Consider the following 26,620-nt stretch of genomic DNA (forward strand, 5'->3'; position numbering starts at 1 on the left):
CATTTTCTTAATTGCTCGGAATAAGATTGAAAAGTTTTTTTTCTCCTCGGAACGGATTAGGTAAAGGAATCGACATACGGGTTTTTTTTTTTTAAAGAAGAAATAATTGACATCATTATGTAACTTTGCCGGCAGTTGTCATCTTTTTGACCACCTGCTAATTATTATTTTTTATTTCATAAAGCTTACATAAAAAGTCGAGTTGAATCACAACATCTTGTTCAGAATCTATATGTTACAGAGTGTACACCTATTGTCAACTAACAATGATAATTTATACTCTTATATCCATACTATATATACTGGTGAGCTTGACCACAGATTCTGACATCTGTTTTATATTTGGATATTTTACTTGAAAAAAAACGTTAATAGTACATGTGTAATCTAAGAATTAAGCTTTATGATAAACATTTTCTATCGACTACTTATTTAGTTATGCAGCGATATACCATCATCACCTGCATACGGGGTTTATATATCTAAGATGAGTTGAGATACAAGAGCATGCTCTATGTATGAAACAAATATTAAACGAGGTTAATTTTTGACATACAGGATGATGAAACAAGAATATCAGCAATTTGTATAAATTCATCATTTTGTAAGTTCTATAACGTTGTCAGTAAAAACAATTTTTTCATTGAATCAAATGCTGACTGACGTGATTCCTACTAATTGTTAATCCATTATTTATACACTGAATTAAGTACGGATTTTTCCGTTATATCCCGAGCATGACAAGGATCACACGGCGGTTGTGGCTGGTCGGCAGGAATACTAACTTCTCCTTGGCACCTGATCTCACCTGTGATGTTTTGGAGGTCCGTGTTTTCGATGCTCCTATTTTGTCTTGTTTTATTGACTCTTGAGCTTGAATACTGTTCGTTATCTCCATATCTGTCTTCTTATACAGTAAATGGTTTCTATGACAAAGGAAGATTAAAATCTTAACAAATATATACATTCTGTTGAGACATACTGGCATTTTATACTACGAGTTTTAGACCAAAATATTTAAAAATAAATTTATTGACTAATTAAAGAGCGCATGAAAAAGAGAATTCTATACTTTCTACAAGGATGACTTTATAATCTGCATACTGCAATAGTCTACATTTCAACAAAAAAAAACTCCAATGATTCCATGACTGGTTTTATTGATCATAATACCAATGATTTCAGAAAAAAAGTACAAATAAATAGGATCCAATAATGTCCCACTGTCTACAAACTCATCTAATATTATTTTTTGCAAATGTTCCTCGTCATTTACGACCAAAATGTATTAATAAATATTTACCAATACAGGGGTTATTTTTTTGCATCTTTTATCTTTAAGAATTAATTCAAATTTGAAGGTGGGCAAAACTGAAGCAGACCATACACGGAACTCCGCTAAAAATAGCTTTCTTCTTTAAAGCCTGTAGAAAAAAAGTCAATTATTTCACTATTTATCTTTATTATTTCCTGGTCTTGACAGCGGGTAAACAGCGGGTGTGGCCGGTGGGCAGGGGAAGCTCACTCCTCCATGGCACCTGATTCTTCTTTATGTTTTGGAGGTCCGTGATTCCCCTGCTCATGTTTTGTATTGTTTTATGGACTCTTGATCTTACTGTTCCTTATCTCTATATATTTCATTTATAAGTAATCATTCATTTAAAAATACCTAACTCTTTGCAGAAAGAATATTATCAATTAAAATACGAGTACATCGACAATCATCTTTATTACTTTTTCTTACCTATCTCAAACATTTAATGTAAAATAAACTAATAATGTGCATTAAGTCAATTTCACTTTCATTGCAGAATTCTTACGCAAATGCATTTGAATTAATTAAATCAATTAACCTAAATTATAAAGACACAATGACCATTAGATCATTAAGTAAAAAAAATTCAGAGGTCTTCTAAAATTATACGTTTAAGTCATTATTTTCGCCCTAGTTTTCTTAAGGTTTTCACGTTTTTCTCATCACAACAAATAGCCAACTTCTCTCTTGTGGCAGTTGATCCACCTCTGTATTTATTTTAAAATGTAAATCCAAGTACCAAACAGAAGCATGATACTGAAACAAATTACAAAATACTATGCCAAAATTTGACATTATAAAATTAACATTTCGCTAGAGAAAATATATTTTACTTCCAAGATGTGACAGATGAATTTCGCTTTTTAAAGTTTTATTTCGAATATAGTTTTTTAAATTGTTTTTTTTTCTTTTATACATTCTTTGTGAAAAATAAATCAGTTCGAAACTTCAATAATTTTCTCTTTTTACATGCAATTATAGTTGGAGATTTTTCAGTTATCAGAGAAAAACTCTGCTTTTCGGGCCAGAATTTTCGTAGCTTAAAATAATTGAAATGCAAACAACCTTACTTTGTAACGTCTTGCAAATCGTAACGCACACCGATGAAGGTCAACATGCAAAATGACACAAAGATAAGGCATTATTTCACTATTTATTCTTTAGAAACGTAATCAATGAAAAAAGATATCCTTCATAAATGTGTATTTTGTATTATATTATTTAAAGTTTTCTGAGTAATTTGAAATTGAGTAAACATATTTCCTGAAAATATTTACAGAATTTAAGTTTTCCATTTTATTTATTTTGCTCACGACATTGATATAACATTGCTATGAAATTTCTCCTAATTCAGTAGATAAACAAGTTGTCAACGTAAAAAGAAAATACTCATTTCATCTTACTGTAAAAAAAAGAATAAATACGAGGGTCATTCAAAAAGTTCGTAGACTTTTGTCCTAACTTTTTTATTTAACGTCATATCATATCCAAATTTGGTACAAATATTTTAACAACAGATTCAAATAATTTGAGTAAAAAAAATGGAATGTATCTTCATATTTTTTAAAAATACCGAGGATTTAGAACAGCAAAAATGGGGCCACGGAGCACCGTCAAAATTGAGTAATTTACTAATTTTCACTTTATAGTATTTACAGCGATAACTGTAATAAATGGAGCTGAAACGAAGTAAAATTTACATGTTTAAATAAAGTATTGCTGTATTAATTAAAATGAAATCAGGTTATGTAATATGTTGCTCCATTTGAAAGATATCAGTTTCTAAATACATATTGACTTGATTTAAAAAGGCAAAAAATCATGACGTTGGAGGACGTCACGGAGCAGCAAGTAGCAATAAAATTATACTTCACATTCGGGAAACTGTCGGAAAAAATCTGTATGAACCAGTTTCTGTATAAAAAAAATAATATGTGTATTTGTATTAAATGGAAAACACAGTTTTTGAGTGGTAGCAAGTTTGAATCGGACAAGGGACTGTCTGCAAAGAAACAGGTTAAAGTCAAAATGTTGTCAAAAGAGTCATTGAACGTGATGTGCTTCACTATTGCAGAATTAATAGAGTTACAGGGTAAATAAAGAATTTGAAAACAATGACATCATAATTCAAGCTATATTTGTACAATTGTTAGCAAACTAGGTGTTAAGTATCATGGATATGTTTTTTTGAATGGAGAAGACGCTACAAACCGTGTTTGAAATTAATTAAAAAAATGAGTGTCATTTTGACAAACTCTCTCAACTTTGTTTTTGACGTTACATTGTTGGTAAACCGTGCCCCGTGGTAACAAAACATGTTGCTTTAAATTTTGGCTAATATGAGTTCTTTTTAACCAAATGGAATGAAACTTCACACTTCGACAAAATAAATTTTTATGTTTACGATATTGTGTTGATCTATAATCTTGTAGTAATCAATTGACGATGAGAAGCATTGTCTACGTATTTTTTTAATGACCCTCGTACATTGTGCAAATGCATGTAGCATACTATAGAAAACATGCGTACACTATAGAAAACAGATACTACAGAAAACATTACTACTATATGCTCGTGTCCCCTCAGTTAGAATACCCCCTCCTTTTTTTTTATTTGTCAAGAAAATTTTTGGTTTTGGATAGTTCCCCCAACTGAAAATATACGACTATGCCTCTACCTGAAATTGCTTCCACGGGCCTGCAACTCTTGCCATAACAACCCCCAAACAAAACGCCATATGTATTTTTAAGCCGAATCACTATTGATTGTCAATGATAAAAGGGTCTGAGTTAATAGATGAGAATTCATAGGACCTACATATTTTATTTGGTGATATTTTATTGGCGATGTTACCTAAATCATAAACGTCTCTCCTGTTGATAATTATCTAATTTATCCACCCCCACTTTGCGCTAAAAAAATCACCAGTGAGAGAAATTACATGTACGAGTGATAGTTCATTAAGCATATTGACGTATCATATACTGTCCATTTCTTTCTAGTTTAAAAAATCTTATACTTGTACTTAGATTGTATAATGAGTTAGAGATGAATGTTGTAACTATATGTGTGAAAGAAATTGAAATAAAGTAGTTTAGTATGTAGACTAAATTAAACAAACAAAACAAAATTCTTTAAAGTTAACAAAAAATAAATAAATTGCAGAGTAGGCGCCAGATACTCCGGCAGTGGATCTGTCTTTGTATTGTATCAACAATAAGGCAATAGTATTTTTGACAAGACCGCCTTGATCTCAACATCATTTATTCCCAATCACATATAAAAAATATTTAAACACACCAATCAAATTTAAAAAATATATATATCATTTTTACCGCTCACTGTTGAAGATATTCTTACAAGCTAATTTGAACGCGGTAAGCTTTTTATTTCAAATGCTATTGTGACGTCAGGAAACCCGTGATCTAACTAAAGGACGCACAATTTTTACTTGGAAACTAAGCGAAAAAAGATATATTTTCTTATATGTTTTGTCGACACTTTTTCTTAATATTACGCTACTTGACGAATTAAGTGTATATAGCATGTTTTCAATATTTATGCATAAAAATTGAATTAGAGGACATATTTATTTTATCAAAACACTAGTCAATGTATAAATCAATGGTAATGAACAGTGTTCAATCACACAGATGCATTAAAGAAAAAAAATCTTGAAGAGGACAAGCCTATGAAAAAACAATGAGTGGGATCCGGTACATGTAACTTGTAGTCCCTGTTACCAAGTCACGCGGTCCCTAGGGCCATGTTCTAAAGAATGTAGATGGATTAATTACTGGCCTTTCTTAAAAATGTTGTTTCTGCACTAAATTAATTTCTAGGACTTGAGGTGTTTTCCGTCTGTAAACGGGGAGGGGGATGGTTTCTGGCATTTTCAGGCACCTAATTTGACCATTGATTTTTTTTATATAATGTGTAACGAAGAAGGCCGATTAGAGTTTTGATTGCGCAACGCTTTTCACATCATAGTTAAATGAAGCATATTTACTGTTTTCAAGCAATTTTATGTTTTCCTTCATCAATACTATTTAGCAAAATCAAGATATCAGAGATTGAACAAATGAATTACAATTTGATATAACTGACTTTGAAATGATATTCAAATGATGTAGGTAGGCTATCGTCGAATCGTGTTCACTTTAATAAATATATTTATTTAAAAACTACTTTATAGAATGGAATGATATTTTCAAATTATTACACCAAATGAGTCTTCTCAACAATTGTAGAAAGAAAATATAATATAACCGATGAAAACCAATGTTTCGTGACGAAGCTGAAAAACAATAAATCTGTACTTTGTGGCACGTGCTTTGCGTAATTAGCATCTTTTTATGATCATTATCAAATTTTAAAAACTTGTTTCACTAAAAAACACAAAACATTGACAAAATGACCATTGAGATAGAAGACAGAGCCGTTGGAATGTTGATATCTGGACCATCCTTGCACAACGTTTTACGCACTTTTATCTGAGTGTTTGATTGCCCTAGATATTACTTTTAAAAATTAACAACCAATATCAAAACCCATTGAACACATTTTGTGCGCCATTTTTCATCGCCAATTTATCACAGTTTGAAAGTTTCGGACAAAATTTAACCAAACCGGAAGTGACCTTGATCTTTGTCTTAGGCCAAATTTTCGCATCAAACCAAGTTAAAAGAGTTTTAAATTGTCTAAGACAATCTCAGAAACATGAAAACAAACAATTTTAATTGCATGAAAATGATAAGGAATCGGTGCTCGTGATAGTCTAATATCAGCTAGACCAGTCTGAATCATTCTAAGATCGGTGCACGTACGTGCTAAACATCCTAGGATATTAACCTAAAGGCATCTTAGTGATGATGCACTGCCAGATTCCCGGAACTGAATCTCATTGAACACATTTGGGATTTTTATAAGGAATGTAAATGCCCCCCCCCCCCCCCTTCCACAAAATTTTTGGAAAGATCTATGCAGTAAGTGTGGCAGCAGATGGGTCAATTTCCTATTCAGGGTACATGGTATCCAACAGTAAAGATTGTCCTGCAGTAATTAGAGCGAGAAGTGATCTTACTCCATAGAGATTTTTTGTGTGAATTTTCATTTTGAGGGTACATCATTTCCTTGACACTTTGCTCAAAATTCAGATGAGATATTCACATAAAATTTATGCAACATCGAACTTAAATATACATCATTAACCTTGAATTAAAGAAATTATTTATTGTATGCATTTGTTCTTTAAAACTTAAAAAAATGTTAGGTGAACACTTAGAAGTTTGGTTCAGTGTCGAGAACAATGACATATATGACTCTATGGGATTTCAAAATATAATCAAATATATGTTTAGGTTAGGTTTTGATCTTTTCTCTGATATTAAAAAAATTAAAAAATTAAAACACAGAAATATTTTTGCAGAGTACTGAATGGTGCATACATTATCACTTTATGTGAAATGTAAAAAATGTAATGCCTTTGTCCGATATCCTGTAACGAGCAATTTTGCACTGATCTTGGCAGCAGATACAATATGATATTAAGTCATTATTGTAGCATTTATAGCATATAACAGTAATTTGTCCATGTCGCTCATTCCGACCTCTGTGTTTGTTTTGGCTACAATTGCAAGTTTTATTGTAATTTCCTTTCAAATATGTCTATCAAAGATAACCCAACATTTAAACTTCTAAAGAAAGAACACCAAAAATCAATTGAAACTGAACACCGGGTCTCCAATTTACAGACCTACTTAGAGTGTGACATTATACCGAAAGGCTTTCAGATAAATGTTACACCTAACATAGGGCCAATCTCCAAACGCTTTCAGGAACGCTGGGACGTTATTACAAGGAGGTGTTCTAAACAATTGATGTCACTCTGTCTTTCTTGGGCTATCCACAAGTTAGGACAATTGAAGAGTGAGATCAAGTCCTTAGAATCATCCCTCAACGATATCATGTCCCAGGCCGATCTTGATGAAGCCCATAATATTGTAGACACCTATAATATGGCCCTAACAAATAAAGTCAACAAGACTCAAAAAAAGAAATTTCTCCGCGACAGTGTTCCACAGTCCAGGAACAACTGGTCAGAGGTCAGAGTTAACAAAACACGCAAACCCCGCTCGAGATGCTTAAAACGTATTAAGACAATCGCGAGGGACGGACCCATACAAACTCCTGACGTCTGCCCAGTGCTCAATACATCTAGTGCTCCTCTCTCCGAATCGGAGACCTCACTTCTTTCCAAGGGGCTAAATTTCTGCCCCACGCCACATGAGGTCGACGAAAAACAAGTCAGAGAGGACACCCGAGCATTCTTCCGGAGACTTCGTTTGAAGGAGCACTTCTCTAGAAAAGACTCCGAAGTAAATTCATACAACTCTTCCAAGCCAGATTTACACGATCTAGAGGAACACAAACTCTATAAGCCCAAGAGTGACTGGGAACCTGCACCGGGCAAGTGCGGCGCGCTAGAGTCGTATATTGACGCCGTTGAGTCAGACATAGAGAAGCTCCTTTCAATGCCAGACAAGGCTCCGGACAATTTGAGTAAGGAAGAGAGATCTGCCTTACAATCATTAAAAAATCGGGATGACATTGTAATCAAGAAAGCAGACAAAGGTTCTACAGTTGTAGTAATGGATAAAGAGACTTACATGGCGGAGGCCCAAAGACAACTCTCAGACGAACGTTTCTATAAGAAACTGGACTCTGACCCTACTAAAGAATTCTCCAGCGCCATTACCAAAACTCTTGACGATATGTTTGAGAAAAATGAGATTGGTATCAACGTCTATGAGACCTTAAATCCTATTGACTGTAGACCAGGACAATTCTGTCTGCTTCCTAAAATACACAAAGAAGGCATGCCAGGTCGCCCCATAGTCAGCGCAATTGGACACCCCACGGAGAAAATTTCTGAATTCATTGATTTACATCTCCGTCCACACGTAGAGAATTTGCCATCCTATCTCAAGGACACCACGGACTACATTAACAAGACGCCCTCTACTGACCTATCAGATCATACCCTCCTCGTGACTATGGACGTCACATCTTTGTACACCAATATTCCGCACGATGAGGGTATCGAAGCCTGTAGAGAAGTCTGGGATAGTAGATCCATACAAATTCCTTCTACCGAGTCCCTTGCTAAGCTCCTTGAACATGTTCTCAAGTTCAACAACTTCATGTTTAATGGAGAACATAACCTGCAGGTTAATGGCACTGCTATGGGTACGAAAATGGCACCGTCTTATGCCAATGTCTTCATGGGCAGACTGGAACGCAACATGTTACTTCAAGCACCATTTAGGCCCCATAGCTGGTTGCGTTTCATTGACGATATAGAGATGAAGTGGGTGGAATGTCGCGAGAGCCTCGAGGCATTCATTACGTTTGCCAACACCTTTCATCAGTCGATCAAATTTACAGTAGATATATCTAATTCGAAAAACGTATTCCTAGATACTACATCTACCCTGATTGATGGTGAAATCGAATTCAGTCTCCACACCAAACCCACAGACTCCCACCTATATCTTATGCCCAATAGCTGTCATCCCCCACACACTTTCAAGGGAGTGCCTAAGGGTCTAGCCACCAGAATTCGACGCATCTGTTCGTCCCCTGCCTTATATCAGGAGCAAAGTGGTCTTCTTAAGTCCCAATTATGCAAAAGAGGCTACAATGCCCGCAGCGTACAAACAGCTATTGATGAGATGGCGGAACATGACACGCAAAACCTATTACGCTACAAGGAAAAAGACAATAGTGACAGGGTCCCTCTGGTAACCACATACCATCCCATCCTTAAGAACCTTAGCGGTATCCTTCAAAAGTACCTACCAATTCTCCATTCAAACAAACGGATGGCAGAGGTCTTTAAGGAACCCCCACTGGCTGCATACAGACGCCCAAGGAACCTAAAGAACATGGTAGTAAGAACCAGACTGGACAACCCATTACCTAACGGGGGCTTTAAAACTTGCTCTGACAGAAGATGTCTTCTTTGTAAGCACAGCACTGACACAGATAGTTTTAACAGCCCTGTTACAGGCCGTAGCTACAAAATACTAGGAAATTTGTCCTGTCATACTGACAACTGCATTTATCTTATCAGTTGCAATGTTTGCTCCAAACAGTATATTGGTGAAACAGGAGATCTCCGCAGGAGAGTCAATAACCACCGTTCGACCATTAGGACCAAAAAACTCAATGAACCCGTTGGGGAACATTTCAACCTTGAGGGTCACAAATGGGAGGACATGACAGTAGTGGTGATTGACCATAACCCAAGATGGACAGATGCTCAGAGGAAAAGCAAAGAAAAGTTCTGGATGCACAGATTGAAGTCATTCCGCCCTAATGGTATTAACAAATTGAATGACTTCACCAGAATGAACGTAAACTAGACCCAATTCCTGATCATACTAAACAAGATTATTCTCTCAATTTAGTGTAAACTCTACAGTTAATTTGCGTCACCAACTCTCGAACAACCCACATAACTATGTATTGCTTACGCCTTTGTTAATTATTTTTTTCCCGATAATAAGTCCTTAAATATTTCAAAATTTATAATTGATCATAATTCATATGTTTAAATATCCCTACTATATGATTTTTCTTTCATTATTCTTTATTAAGTAAAGTTACGCCATTTTGAGAGAATGAAACAATGTACGATTTACTGATTGCCGTAATTAATTAGCATAATTAATTCGTTCAATTATGTAAATCGCACATCACCCGAGTATACCCGATAGACCGGACGCATTTCATAGCGGTCCGGATTTTTTTCTTTGTTAATGTTCTTAAAAATTTCCAATTCAACATGTAATTAAGTATGTAAATATCTAGTGTTTAGTAGTTTAGTAGTAGTGCTAGTTGATTTTGTTTCTCTTTTTCCTTTGTTCTTATGACTTTTTAACTTTTTTCTTTGTCCTGAGGAAGGGACAGGGCGTCCCGAAAATTTGACAATTTTTATTGTTCGTGTCGTTGGTCATTTTTAGTGCTTTATATATATATATATATATATATATATATATATATATATATATATATATATATATATATATATATATGCCTGATTAACTCAGGAATAGATTACAATTAAACTGGAGAAAGTACTTTTCTAATTATTAAATGTGTAAAATAATTGAAAACAGAACTGCGCCATACAATTTCCTATTTTTTAATATGGATGAAAACTAGGTAATCCACTGTCTTTTCAGAAAGTTTTAAAGAAAATTAATCTTAATTAACGCAAGATAACGCCTGTTAATTGTTTACATACACCAATAAAAGCCTGTATGAAAAATGACACAAAAATCTTTTTCTTATTTATTCGTAGAAAAGTTACATAATTAATGAATTAAGAGTCTCAAATGTGCATAGTTCTTCTAGAATTAAGTGTTTTGGGCACAATCATTTACATGTATGTTATTTCAAAGTTCTCAGAACGAATTAAATAAAGCGATATATTTAAACATTTTCAGTTTGCAGTTTTAATAATTTTGTTAACGGTATAAATATGGTATTGCTATGACTGTAATGTTTTCCCTTATTCAACAGGCAGACATGCCGACAAAGTAAGAGGAATACTAGTATACTCATATCATCTCATCTTATGATAAAATATAAATATAATGTGCAAATATAATTATACAATTAAATACAACAGGTAAATGTTACCATTAATTATATGTGGCAAGATTGTATGTATGAAAATATACAAACGAATTTATATGTATATCTACTAAACACAAAGTTCACTTTCATTCGGTTCAGGGGAGTAAAAACCTAATTCCTGTTACTCCACACGGTTCTATTCATTTTAAAATTATCCTGAAGTAAAGAATGGTGACCACTTAATGAAAGGGAAAAAAGATTTCTTCCACTCCGAGAGATCCATAAAGGGTAATGAAGAACACTTCACACGGGGATTTCTGTTAAAAAAAGAGTAAAAGGTAACATTTTATTAAGAATATATACAAGATAAAATAGATAAGATAAATAAAAAAAAAAAAAAAAGAACATATACAAGAAATTTCATAAAATACATTTAAAACTTTTGTAGCATAATTGGATTAAAGGATACTGTGTGTAAAGAAAAGTGAGAATAATTAAACACTGTCGATCTAAAAAAAAATGCAATCAATATCACTTGTTAACAGTGCATAAAACAATGATTCTTGGAATTTCCAGGGTTCTGATCAACTGCTAAGAATAAGGATCCGCTTTCGACCATTAACATTCTCTAGAGAACTTTAATATTTAAACAAATATCTAACAATTGGTGTAAAATTTATTTCAAATGTTGAAATATGTTCCAATGATGAAATTCCCCGCTTATAAGATTATTCAATGATCGTAAAATTGATGAAATAATGATTCACATTGAGGATATTCAATTTACTATAAAGTAAAATTAACTGCCAGTATAGCTCAAGAAATACCAAATAAGCATTTTTTAAGTTTCTCAGGTATAATTATTTCTAGGTTGTAACTTTTATCTCTTCTTTTCAAAATGTTACATATGTTTATATGTATTATCTTGGAAAATTTATCAAAATAAGAAACTGATTTATGTTATAGTTAATTATTTTTTTTTACAAACGACCCTGTTCTGTAAATGAGCGACAAGATTGATATTGAAAAGATCAAAGTACATTAATTGTGAAGTAAAATCCTCGTCTGATACTTACTTTGGTCCTACGAGGTTGAAAACTTCTTTCTGAATTTCATCCAGATTCAGCGCCTCGCAAAGAATCTTTGAAAACGTCATTTTTCTTATTTCTCTTAACTGACCTGTTAAAAACCATGGTCCTATTATATTTACAACTGAAGATGCACCATGACATTTTCGTCACTTAATTTTCAATTATTTTTTTTTGTAAGTAAATAAGCAAAACACGAAAAACATTTTAGAACATGATAACTTCAATATTTTAAATTTTATTAATGATAGTGGTTAAAGTTGAAAAACTGAATTTCAGACGTTAATACAGGTTTTCTCCTACTTGAATTTAGCACATTATCAAATCATTCCATCTGTTCAATTACCAGTATTTCATTGTACATCCGAGTGAATGTAACCTTTAAGAGTTCAGTGGATAAATGCATCCAGAATATTAAAGTCCAAAAGAGAAAATCGAATGGTATCCGTTTGTTAGGAGTAAATCTTTTCCAGTCTTACAGTATCTAATCCCTATTCCAAAATAAAAGACTTGTATTTACCTCTAGAGAATCCCTCTATCCCCTTCGTTTCGTACCAATATCTGTCCCCAAACCTTAGTTCCTTGAACTGCCATCCTAATAAACATTCAAAAAGCGGACCTACTACTGCGTCTGCTCGTGGTGTTTCTGAAATACCTCCAACAAAGACATCAATGTCGTCAACGTGGCTAAAAAATGAAACACCATTTATCTACATTTTTTGATCTGATATCTTTTGGTTGTATAGAAATATCTCTGTGTTTATTTTGTTAGAAATCGTTGCTTTATTTGATGTTCTAACTCAGATATTTTCGTGTACTCTTACACTAAACAAATGAATTTGACAGCTGAATATCGTTTTAAATATAAGCATACTTACTCATATACATCTTGCAATCTTGCAATTGCGTCGGAGTTATGATCTTGTAATTCGGAAAAAGTTGTAGCTACCGGAAGTTTACACAACTTCCTCCACTCGTTGTAGGTGGGCAAACCGTGATCCCGCCCTCTTTGAATGTTGAATGACATTAGGTCAAAGGTAACGCCATTAACATCAGGAAATAATTCATTTCTAGCAGCATTTTCAATTTGTCTGAAATAGTTAAGAAAATCAGTTGACGCTAAATGTCATGCTTTGGCTTATCCTTGATTATTTTTTCAAACTTATGAAGAATTTTGAATTCATATAAAGGATATGCTGAGTCAAATGTCACATCAAACTTTTTCATCTATGTATCTATTTATTTTTTATATATGATATATATCTCAATAATTTCAAACATTTTGGTTGTATAATTGTTGAATTTAATCTATTTATGCTAATCATCTAAAATAGAGTGAAAGTGAAATAGAGTAATGTACCTATCAACTTTTCTTGCAGGGGTGCCCAATAAAAACCGCGCTAAATCTGGAATGTTTTGACCTTGTTGTGTAACAACAATATGAGGGTCCATGAAGACATCTTCCGATTTAAATACTCTAGATGTTGCAAACATTCTCGTCATATAGCCTAGCTCTGGAGGAATCTGGAAAATGTGAAATTGCTTTGCAATCAATGTTCAATTTCTTTCCTCATCTTTAAAATTATTTTTTGAAAGAAATAGCATTGCGAAAAGGTAGGGTAAAAGAATAAGACGTCTTTAAGAAACTTAAAATTAGGAACTCTACATCATTTGAGGGGGATATGTAAAAACGTTTATGCATATTGTTCTCTAAGGAAAAAGTCAACTGCAACTCTAAGTTACCTGTGAGTGTCCATATCGAAGTGCTGCAGTAGCAATGACGTTCTTAACAGTGGGGTTCACCTTTGGGTTATATTTGTTCCAATAACCTTTTCTTCGAAGGTTCAGACAAAATTTCTTACGAGTGTCTTTCCCTAAAATGGCGGGAAGGAATTCCCCATACGTCACTTGCTGCATAATGGCGCCCATAATCTTCTTGGTTTCCAAAAACACATCTTGACTAGATAGTCCAGTAATTTGTCGTATTTCCTTTGCAATGATATTGTGAAGTCGAAGAAATACAACATGGAGGCCACCCAAAGAGGGGAATTCATTCGATCTTTCGTCGCCTACAATTTATGTATTTAGTTACTAGATAGTAACATTTAAGTTATATCGTGTCATATAAGAAAGTAAGAGCTCTACCCTATTCCTGTTGGCGTTCAGTGTACAAATATAATAATAGTTAATTGTATTTGAGTAGAACTGAAAATCAAACTACACAATCAGTAAAAATTTTTTGTTTAAAATTTAATAGCCATTCTCTGTAACCACTTGAACTTCGTTGCCACGCATGGTCACCGATTTTGATGAAACTTCACCATTGCTTAGTACTTGACACCAGAAACAAACATCAATCAAAGTTTCGTTGCTATGTGTCTGTCTCGGTTGCTATGGCCACAGCCGGAAAAGTTTGAAAAATCGAGATTTTCAGCCACTCTAAATCTTGACTCTGGCTTAATAAAAACTAGAAAAAGCAAACAAACCATTCTCACAAAAACATGACACCTTGATGTCACTTATACTGTAAAGAAACTGTTTAGAATATATCTTTAAGTAAGTGGTTACCAAGGGTACATTTGGAATACATTTAAAATGCTGAAATATGCTGAAAAACACTCCGTATTCACTAATGGTAGGTGTTACATGCTTTAAACTCAATCAACGACTTAAGAAAAACAATGAAAAAGTTTGACCTTAAGTATATAAGTATAAGCAATATTATTCTATTCATAACTTTTATGGTTGCCATGGTAACACAGTGTAACCATGCAAAACCAGTAACTAAGATTGGGTTAATGCTACTGTCTTGAGGAAAAACATGAAAATTCAAGACTGGCAAATATGCATCCTTAGGACCTAGCAACACCAAAACCATAAGAAAGATTCGGTATAATTGATACTTTGTAGTGTTACCATGGAAACAAAGTACCAGTGCTTAAAAGTGAATTATTTTTCGCTGCATTAAGAATTGAATTGCCATTTAATCAAGAAACAAATTAAAGGGCTCAGCTTGAATATACTTATCTGTTAGAACTGAAGTTGAATATCATATATTGATAAAATTTGATGAATAAAACAACACTGTTGCTATGGTAACCAAGAAGGGAAAATGATCGATTTTATGAACTTTATATCAATATTAAACCCAGTGTGCCAACTTCTTGCATCCACTTAGAGATTGGATGATAGTCAAAATTAAAAATCAAGTTAGCTGTTAATGAATATCAATCATAAAAGTTTTGGGAATCTACGTTTAAGGGTACGTATCCAAGGAAAGAAAATATTTTTCAGGTTTTTAAGCATATATTTTCTGCTTATTTCCATAGCAACACTCTATTTAAAGAATCTAATCTGAATTTTTTCAAATGGGAAAACTTGGACCACACCAACATCTTATAAAATTGATCATTAGTTAGGAGGAGATGTGCTTTTTTTAAAAGATAGGATCAGATTTAAAACATACATCGTGTTACTTTGAAGGCTCTCTGTGGTATAAAAACCTTGGCAACCATTGCCAACCAAAATGAAATATCATTTTTTGTTCCTGGTATATGTTTAAAGGCTCTTTTTTCTATTATTTGGTCAGATTTTATCCTATAATTGCTTTTTATTTTTACGTGTATGACTTTATAAAATTCAATGAATATTTTTTTTAACTTTTGAATACTTTGTTACCATAGTGACATATGTAATAGTTAATTTACCAAACATGTTTATCATGCATTTGAGACATCTGACCTTCAGCTTTTGGAAACAGTCATTGCCAATTGTTTGCTTTGCCGCAAATGTTAACTATGGGGCTGTAAACATGTTAAAAAATGCCATTTTTCGAACTTTAAGACATGTTGCCATGGTAACTATAAAACATAGCAACCAATTTTTGCCTGATTTCAGTTCAGGGTATCAATGGCTTTTATCATAGAGAGTTTGGAGAAATTCTGAGACTATGCGTGCCACAGCTCCTATATAAAATTCAAATCATTACAGAGAATGGCTCTTAAGATGCATCACACATTTTCCTGGTTTATGATGACTCTATTGAGTATCAGCCACTTTGAAACTGAACAAAAGAACACTTTTAAATCTATTACCAGCGAGTTGGCAGAAATCTTCAGGTTCAGATGTCTGACAAACTCCTCCTGGGGGAAGCATGTCACCTGATGACGTCCTCAGGGTTCCTGTTAAAAGAAAATGAAGTCATATAGTTGTTACATTTCAAAGATATATAGAGGATATTTATATTGTGATGTTCTAAATGTATTTGATATTGACTTTATCCAACGAGCTGAAATGATGCATATATTCGCAAGCCTTCCCGAGCGAATATACACCATTCGACGAGTAAGATACAGCAAATATCAAGTCACACAATTATAGATTGATGTTCTACTGGACTTTTGCAAAGACACTGACTTTTACAGTTGACAGCTTACTTGGACATTTAAACCTGCGTCATGTACGGAGGTACAAAATTGAAAATAGATAAGAAAACATCCATTGAGGGGAAAGTAATGGTATTAAGGCTTTTGGAATTATTTACCAAACAAAAAATATAATTGGTGGTAGAATAAAATAGATTTAGATACCTTGTTCACGAGAATTAGTTTATCCTATTTCAATAACTTTAGAGATTAAATTAAAAAGAAGACATATTTCGGTAGGAAAACTCGGCAGGAGTTAGACAAGACTGGAATGGAGGGTGTTGAGGGTAGGAAAGTTGCCGTTTTCTTCCTAGACAACGTAAAATGGTCTTTAAAAGAGTCCGTTACTATTGGTTTGTTAAATTTTAAGATTAATATTTTTTCACAAAAGAGCTAGCGTATAGCTTCCAGGAGTAAAAGTAAGCTGTCGATTGTAAAAGACAGCGCTTCTCGCAAAAGTCCATTTTTCGTTTTAATAAAACTTTGAGACTTCGCCTGCAAAATTATATGAATGATTGCTAATTCAAATTGATGACGCATAACTTGATTACGTATCGCCATTCATGCTGACATGCCTCGAAAAAAAGTAGCTCGTATTCAAAATTTAGAATTTTGCTATCTAGGTCTTTGAAACATTTGACAATTGCTGGAGCTTTACATCAAACGAACTTCTGACTGAAAGTTGTAAAGACCATGGGAACGTGAAAATTAACTCTTTGTACGATGGCAGTACAAAACGTGCTAGGTAAGGCTTCTTGTAGATTCATTGTTGATCCATGGTAAGTTACAACCCCATTAATAGGTAGGCATACGTAGTCTAATATAAGTAAGTAATAAGTAAGTATTATTGAAGATGTTGAAGGATTCTTATAACAATAAGTTAATTGCTAGGCTTTACTTTTTCCGAAAACGATTCAATCGGGGGGGGGGGGGGTTATATCTGCCTACAAGTAGCAAATACAGATTCTTGATAAAATAAAACACTTCTTTTATATATACGATTATTATTTTTTTTTTTTTTTTTTTGCTTTTAACGATATTATTGCTCTTTATCATTCATTTTATGAGGGTAATAATTTTCACAAATAAAAGTCTCATAAAAAAAAATCTTGAAGCGAGGGGTCTTGTCAAATCCGGAAGTGCTATTGATAAAGCATCTACGCGTGGATAAAGCATAAGTTTATTCGATGGGCAGTATCCCTCACACGTACGAGATAAAATTATCTGTCTTTTGGGGGATATACTGCCCAAAAGATTGATACTTATAGTTTCAGTTTAAAGGTCGAAGACACTGTTCAATTCACATCATACCAACACGTCCATTGAGATTTTCGTTAAAACGTTTAGAGTCACCATATAACATTCCTGCATCAATAAAGGAAGATAACCGGTTTACTTGTTGTCTTGGACCTAGAATAAATAGAGAAACAATGCTATTTAACAAAGGTTTCAGAAAAGTATATATTGACTCCATACAATTATGTACGACAACTTTTGAATTTTTTCATTATTATTATTATTATTTTATAGGTTATACGGCTAAATCGGCCATTCTTTTTTATTTCTTTTTTAGATTAGACGATTTCTTTAATATCAATACCTATGCTGCAGCCTTCTTCAGGCGGAGTCGGTATTGATCGAGAGAAATCCATACATGTTCTTCCTGGAAATCGAGGATCGTTTGTTGGGATTTCTATAGTAAAACACTCAGGGCTACAAAAGATAATATCACACTTTAACATTGAAATATCAAAGAAGCACGATCATTATAAGAATTATCTACCCGTTTTGTTTTTCAAAATCCGGATGTTGATGGAGGTGTAAACATGCATTTTCATAGCTTAATCTAATCTAGATTTAAAAATATATTGCAAATCATGTTTACTACTTTTATAAAAAGAGAAGTGTTAATCATTGCGTCTTGAACGTAAGCACTTAGAATTTAGGATGCCTGTTTTTCTGTAAAAGAACTATTATGGCAATGTTCTCTTTCTTTTCATTGTTCTTGAAGGTAATTTTATATTTGGTCAATATTTTATTTACAGAATATATTAATAAGTGACGAATCAACTTACTCCGATGCATCTAATCCACAACAATCAAGAATATCACCATTTCTACCTATACATTGTTCACAAAAATAAAACAAACAAGTTATTACAAAATCTAAAATCTTCCTCTGAGGGTGAAGAAAATGTTAAATGGAAAGATATTCCATCATGGTGAATACTTGTCAATAATTTTAATTTAGGCATTATTTAATTCTAATTTGATCTTATACTGAGAACAGTATACAGTTAAAGTATATCATTGAGGGAGTTAGCAAGATTCCAGTTCCCCAAGACCAGGTCTAGTTCCCGAGGCGCAGTGTGCCGAGGGAAATAGTCCTGGTCCAGGGGAACTGGAATCTTGCTAACTTCCTCAATGATATACTATAACTGTTTTATTATACCGATACAAATTCAAATTGGAAAGATTACCTTTGAAAATAATCATTAACAGATTAACTAATCATTATTCGTCGCAAATAACAAAAGTAGAAGACAGTTATTCCCTAATTCTAATAATCATTGCATTTTGTTTGTTGTTTACGTCTTACTTTGTTGCGGTTTGTTATATGAAATACGTCACGAAGCATTGTGTATTTGCGTCGCTCCATTATGACGTCACAATGAAGTGCTACAACTGCGAATTAGCACGACTAGCTTTCGACTGAGGGATTAGCTAAAAAAAAAAACTAACGCACGGGGATTAGTCGATTCAGAGCGATTTCTAGGATATTTTTCAGATTTAATCACTTGAATTTATATAAGGAAAAATCAGTAGAGGTATAATAATCTGAGATAACATTTCATACATAACAAAATTATGATTAAGTTAGAAGAACGGTAAATTTGTGAAATTAAAAGAATTAATTGTTTCAATATTTACCAACAACAATAGGAGTAAAGGTCAGGCCATGGTCTATAAATTGGCCGAAAGTGAACAACATCAAATTCCGCTTGTCGTCTGCCGGGGTTGTCATGTCTCCTCCTAAAACTGTGTTACTAATCTGTCCTGGACTTGGGAGTTCGCCTTCATTTCGACCTCGTTGACGCGGACTGTTATAGCCTATTCAAAATCAAACTTTAGCTATGGGTAGCATGTCAATCCATAAATTCAATAAAAAAAAATACTATTTTCTATAAGAAAGGTCAGTTTGATGGTTCTGTATTTCATATATTATAATTAAAGTTTTGTCTCACCAAACGATGTTCTGTTTTTATTATAAATTTGATTAGAAAATGTTATCAAATTAATTTCTTACCATCATCGTAAACAGGATGTAAATATCGCGCATGCGCCTGTAGTGCCACACCCCATGTTGGATTTCGAAGGTTGTTGCACAAGCCGTCAGCACTTCGGTATCTTGAATACTTATATTTTTTACAAGAGGTGGTGATTGAATCACACAATTGAGTCCGGAGAGATCTCTGATATTCATCGCTGCTCTCTAGATCTCCAAAGGATTTTCCAGATCTGAATTACAATGTATTTTGTTTGACTTGCATGTTTTATTACATACTCCGTACATGTACATTATTAAAGATGGAAGCGAGAGATGTCTTTGTGATACCAAAGGAAACGCAATAATCATTTAACAATGGTTACATACACATATATTGGAATTTAAATTAGTAGAATTGCATATTTGGCTATCATTTAATTATTTATGGTATCATATATAATCTTTGTCGTAGTTAACAGCTTAATACAAACATTAAACTGTACAATTTAAAATCCCCCAACAACTTACAGTGTAAGTAGTTATGCTGTACTATAAGCTGTAAATTACGGTACTGTACTTTAAGTAAAGTCATTTACATTGCTTACTAAGGAATAAGTATCAGAAATCATAATGATTTGAATTTAGAGATCATAACTCATCAAATATGTCAAGGACTGAAGTGCCAGCATTTTTGCAAACCCTATATACGAGATAGGGCTATCAACAAGTTCGGGGACTAGTGCCACAAAATTAAAACCGCATTAGGTACATGAATAAATTTTTAAATATCTAATAAGCATCATCTTTTCTACCTATATAATAAACCACTATTCATAAATTTTATTTTTTAATAAATTAGTGAAGTTTTTGCAAGCAATGATACGTCCAGGTGGCGCAACCTCGAAAACGACGTTTTTTTCGACGTAAGTTTAACTGAGAAAAACTATTTTGATATGAATATTTTATATCCAGTGATCCAGTTGAATTAAGGCATGTGTGATGGGACACTATTCTTCCATAAAATATGGAATTTTTACTCCGTTCTGGAAGTTCTATGAAATTTTATCGTAAATTTTACATGGAGTATTCAAACAAATAAGGCATTGAAAATGTCGTCAAAGGGGAGAGGGGTTTTCTTTTCTAATATTCTATAAAGTTTTAACACAGGAAAAACTGGTATACAACTAGGAAATGTTTAAACTGGCTATGCATCCACATTCCTTGTTTTCTAATACCGCTATAGATTCAGAGAGAAAAGGGATGTACAGTTAATTTCAATTTGTAGTCAAGGGTTGAAAAATCAATCACGTCATATAATGACGTTGATCATGTGTTTAGCCATATTGAACTCCAAAAAACAAAATATGCTGGCACAATCAAGTGAGGATCTCTCCCAATGTATAAATCCATTTTCAATAATATATGCATTGACAGCCGCTGTTCATGACATTGTAAATTCATATAAAAAAAGACGGATTGAAGTACTTACTCAGCTTTAGAGAATCTCATCAAAAGAAGTGTACGAGGTAGAAGAAGCAGACATTGAAATAAAACAATCATTCTGAGAGTATTGCATAAGCAATACATGTCCCCTACCGGGTTCCCCTAATTCTTCAGGATGTCATTTTATGATATGCAAAAGTTATGTCCAAGGTAAAACTGCTTGATTTTTAGGTTGTGAATGCCTGTAACCTAATAAAATAATCCACATAAAGACGAAAATTCCACAGATTCAACACCTTTTTCTTGCTTCATATTGACTATTTAGCGCAGCACGAACCCGATGTTATTAAACCATTATGAAAAATTCAAAATTCCATAATTCTGTCAAAAATCAATGAAGCGAAACGAAATTCAAACTTGATCTGTAACTCATCAAGATACACTAACATACCAAAATCAGCTTAATATATGCAAGTAGTGTTTAGCAAAAAAAGTGCGTAAAACCAAATAGGACAGACTGACAGACAGACGGGGACAGCTAGACAGACGGAAGGACAGCTAGACAGATGGACGGACAGACGCAGAGGAAACCTTTAGTCCCCTCCGGTTTCACCGGTAGGGGACTAAGAACATTGTCGGACGTCATGAAACTAAACGGCGCCGGCGTCGGGTGATCATATAATGTCGTTTTTATCTTATAATGATTTGGGAAATAATGAACGTATGAAACTAAATTTTTCTTGAAAACATTTCTTTCCTTTTTTCATGTTCCTTATAAATTTTGTAAGCTCAGACAACATAGTACTAATTTTACAGCCTCAGTCCACGAACTTTTTGATAACCCCTTGTATACTGAAAGTGAGAAGCTAATCTGGACATAACATTTAATGTTTCAGATATAAGCATTATATTTTTAATTGTTTTTAACTAAACCTTAAAATAGGAAAATGACAAAAATGAAAAAAAAATCATAGAATAAAATTCTAGATATTTGCTCTAGTTTTGTCAAACCTAAGTTATCTTTCGTCATATTTTAAACAAGAATGCACATTAATAAGTACCTTTGAATAAGATTTTCTATAAAACTTAAATATTTGAACCCCGCTCTTGCTATTTGGTCCTCATCATCCTTTTGTTTCTGAAGAAAAGCAAAGCTGTTGCCAGTTTCGGGAATAGCTAAGGGGAAAAAGAGATGAAAAATTATAAATAAACTTCAGGAAATACTCTGAAAGTTATCTTCTGTTTTATTTCTATTACCTTCTATACGTTATCATTTTAATTTTCGTCACTATAATTATTATCTATGCTGTTTTGCGTAGATTTTCAATAATAGAATTAAAGTAGAAGGGACCTTTAAAAATAGATTAAATTTCCTTGAGAACTTCAGCTGTTAAAATCACAAATTATGCTTATTTTGAAACTTACTGTCATTGCCTGCTCCGAAATCACGTTGAGGCTCTAAGTATGTGTCTTGAATTGCGTCAGCAATGATGTCATCAACCTCTACACAACGTACCACGTAAACGTATGAGAGACACGTGACCAGCAGATATATCTGCATAAACCCCATGTTGAATTTCATCTATTAATGAATGAAAAGATGAAAAATTATTTATTTCTATCAATTAATTTACACACAATGATGGATTATACATATTGAAAAAGTTCTTTTAATGCTACATGTTTACTATGATATTAATAATGATAGCAATTTGTTGATAACATCACGATTCTTAAACAATGTTTGCTCTCTTGACAATTTTAGTTTAGAATTGTTTCAAAAGTCTTTTAATCAATTACAAAGAAAATCCTAAACAACAAATATATCCTTCCGTATCCGATCTTCGTCACCAGATTGAAAACGGTAAAGACTTAAGCTTCGTGTTACTCTCCAAAATATTTCTGAGATGTTTTTGCTTTTTTCGATTGATAATAAACATTTTTTGTAGCACAACAACAGTTTCTTGTTATTTGGCTAATATACCACTGTTAAAGAGAATGTGCCTTACATTTTTCCCTTTTTATTTATTACTTTTTTTATTTATTTATTTATTTTTGTTGTTGGTGACTTTGATTCTTAAAAAATAATGCTAAATAAAGATTTAAACAATATTATTCTAAGTATCAAAAAGAGGAAATATAACGTGTGTGTGTGTTTTTTTGCATTTTATTTGTTTGGAACATGTTGAACATTAGGACCAAGAAAAACAAAAAGTTGCAGGCGTATCTTATATAAAGTTTCATATAAAACATCTAGCTTTGACCTTCATTGATATTTATATCATTTGAAAATAAGCATGAAAAGGCATGTATCGTTGATATCGATTAATTCATAGCGAACAAAAGAAAATTTGCTTACTGGATATTACGTGAAATCTTATGTGTAATTTTCATTTGATAATGATATATGTTTAAACTTAACTGTCATCATATCTCGTTGTTTAATTGTGTTTTCTAAGTGTGCAGAACCCATTGACAAACAACCCTGTTTCAAGAAGTTATCCGAGTAAGGATAGTGATGGAGTTAGGGTAAGGCGATACAAAGCAAAGGAAACATCAAAATATACGTGATAAATAGAGGATAATACCCTTTTCTATATCACACCCTGTTTCAGTTCGAGAAACCAATAACAGCTAGAGTGCTGATGGGTATTGATCGACTGTTGATACAGATTGTGATGAGGATTTGATGTTTTATTATGCTGAGTAAATACTAAGTAATACAATAAAACACATCAGTTTGAGAAAAAGCAAAAATGCACTTACAACCGACACGTACGTAGCCTACTGTATCAAAGTACAGAAATGTAAAATTCAATGTTAAGAACATGCCCCCCCCCCCCTTTCAAAGAAAGATATGTATCATCACAAATCCTGTTTTTAATTTTGTATTTACATTAGAAGTGTGATATTGATTCATATACCTAGTAGAGTATCAACCCTGATACGGGCGTTTTGGACTAGGTGAGACAACATCTGTAAAGTAGGGCTGTCTCACCCTCAGGGCTGAGATATATTTGTCTCAATCCATTGTCAAGGGGCTATATCGCCCTTAAATTTGAATTCATCAGTTTTGTTTAATTCGTGGAAAGATAATGGAATTTATATTAAAGTGTTCAAAGAAAATGTTTTCTACACTAAAATTAGACTTGAATCTTTAAAAAAATAATAAATGAGAGACATTTTTTTAAATGTGCCAAATCTTGGTATTTGTGACGGAAGAAAATTGACACTATTTTGTAACTCTACTTGAACATTTTACTTTAAAAGACTTTAATGGTAATCTAACAGACAAACTCTTTGATAAACGTGATGACTTTAACTTTTGTATCGTCAACTTCCCTTACTTATGCAGCAATATACCTTTAGCACCTGCATACGGAGTCTATATCTCTCAGTTGATTCGATACGCAAGACCATGCTCTACGCATGAACAATTTCTAAAACAAGGCAAAATATTGAAAACAAGTTGACGGAACAGAAATATCAGCAGTCCTTTTAAAGTCATTATTTCGTACGTTCTGTGGTCGATACAATGACCATGTCAGCAAATACAATATTATCATTAAGTCAAATGCTGACTGAAAGTTTTTTATACTAATTGTCAGTTAATTATTTATTCACTATATTTACGACGGATTTTCCCGTTATATCCTCATCATAATAAGGAACACACGGCGGGTATGACCGGTAGGCAGGGGACGGTCACTCCTCCATAGCACCTGATCCCACCTCTGATGTTTTAGAGGTTTGTGTTCGCTCTGCTACTATTTTTCTATTGTTTTAAGGACTTTGATATTGAATACTGTTCGTTTTCTCCATATCCTTTTCTTAGAAAGACAAAACATCGCATATCTAAAAGAAATGGAATTGTATTTTCTCTGAAAATAAGACAGTACAAAGTTTTCTTTTAATAACAAATGACACAAACAAGTCAAAAAATTTGAAAATAACAACTCGGGTCATGTTTAAATGAGTCAAAGAATAAGTTTGACCGCATAGTTTTTTTTTTTCCAAAGTTTCACTAAAATGAGATTTAAAGTGAAAAATATTTCTAGAGATTAATAAAGATGACGTCAGAGAGGTAGAATTTTGAACATGACAGTAGGTTTACAATTTCGTTTTATTCTAAAAATGTATTTTTTGTATCATTTACAAAAAAAATTAGGCAAAAAAAATAGAAACCAATCTATGCATCCAATTTTTGTGTCATCTGTCGTTAATAACAACATTTAGTTAAAACGTATCGCTAGCAAATCTAACAGATTCTAAAAATCTCAGACCTATATGATGTAACGATTCATTGAAAAATTGTAACTGAGATGCATATCATCTAAATTTTACTTAAATTTATCATTTGAAACCAGGTTATTAAAATGTGCGAAAAAGATGGACGAACAGGATAAACGCCTAAAGCTCGACAAATATGAAGGTGATAAATTAAATCTCAATTATATCAAAATTGTCTGTAATATATCATTTACCATTCAAGTTTATTCTATTTAAAATCTGTAAAACTTAAAAAAGTCTACATGTTTGGTTAATTACGGAGGAAGACACACTTTACCTTGAAAATATTTTTTTTACATAACTTTCGTATCTTTTCGAGAAGAATATGATGTCCTACAAGTCAATTGCCATCTCATAAACATGATTTTTTTTTTCAAATGCCATCCTTATCAGGACTTGTGTAACATAATCTTTAGCGTGCTAGTCTGAAAAGAAAATGCTACTCAAGATTTTTATTGATAATGTTCAAACCCAATTTATACCACCTTTTTCTTCAGAAAATGCATGTTAACGAAAAGAGTATTTCCTGAGAAAAAAGATTCTTAATCATGATTTCATTAATATTAATGATGAGAACTTTATTCTTCATATTTAATTCATGTTTTTTTTATATCTGAAGCTAGTTGGCTTTATAAGACTTTTAAGCAAATTAAGTTCGCAGATCTCCGTTTTTCTCAATCTCTTTATGTGCTTTTAAGATAGACAAATCATTTTGAAATGCAATGTGCAAATATACATTACAGTTTCAAAAAACACTAACAAGCAAACACTGACTATAAAACGATGATAGTACAATGTATCAAAAGAATGACATTAAACCATAATAAAGTAAAATTTTTGTGATGTTAAAAGCCAAGAGTTCATGCTTCATATGTCTTCATGAAAAAAAATCTATAATTTTTATAACCGTTGTTGGGTGATTTTTTGAAAATTAGGAAAAGCTTAAAGGTAATCAAACATTTATAGAAGTATGATTTCTTTCATAAATAATCAGATTTCTTATTTTCATTTAATTATTTAGGTTTTTGAAATGACATTTGAGATTATTTTTGCCTTAGTTTCCTATAATCAAATTTAAAAGAACGGAGACAAAAAACATTTCTAAATAAGAAAAAAATAAAACATTATAAATAAAAGAGTGAAATTG

General features: G+C 32.8%; 1 protein-coding gene across 1 annotated transcript; it reads right to left on the minus strand.

Moving 5' to 3' along the window:
- Window positions 1-10,669: 10,669 nt before the first annotated feature.
- Window positions 10,670-22,758, minus strand: LOC134231527 (peroxidasin homolog pxn-2-like). Its single transcript, XM_062713477.1, has 14 exons — window positions 22,609-22,758; window positions 22,245-22,359; window positions 19,780-19,991; window positions 19,404-19,583; window positions 18,548-18,593; window positions 18,073-18,185; window positions 17,784-17,882; window positions 16,143-16,229; window positions 13,792-14,117; window positions 13,409-13,572; window positions 12,927-13,139; window positions 12,569-12,735; window positions 12,037-12,139; window positions 10,670-11,277 (listed from the first exon to the last, which is right to left on the minus strand). The coding sequence occupies exons 1-14, from the start codon at window positions 22,751-22,753 to the stop codon at window positions 11,172-11,174; spliced, it is 2,076 nt and encodes a 691-aa protein (XP_062569461.1). The 5' UTR covers window positions 22,754-22,758; the 3' UTR covers window positions 10,670-11,171.
- Between the last annotated feature and the right edge of the window lie 3,862 nt (window positions 22,759-26,620).

Source organism: Saccostrea cucullata, unplaced genomic scaffold (assembly GCF_032062105.1).
Source record: "Saccostrea cucullata isolate Sc308-1 unplaced genomic scaffold, CSIRO_AGI_Scuc_v1 ctg4391, whole genome shotgun sequence".
Taxonomy (NCBI): domain Eukaryota; kingdom Metazoa; phylum Mollusca; class Bivalvia; order Ostreida; family Ostreidae; genus Saccostrea; species Saccostrea cuccullata.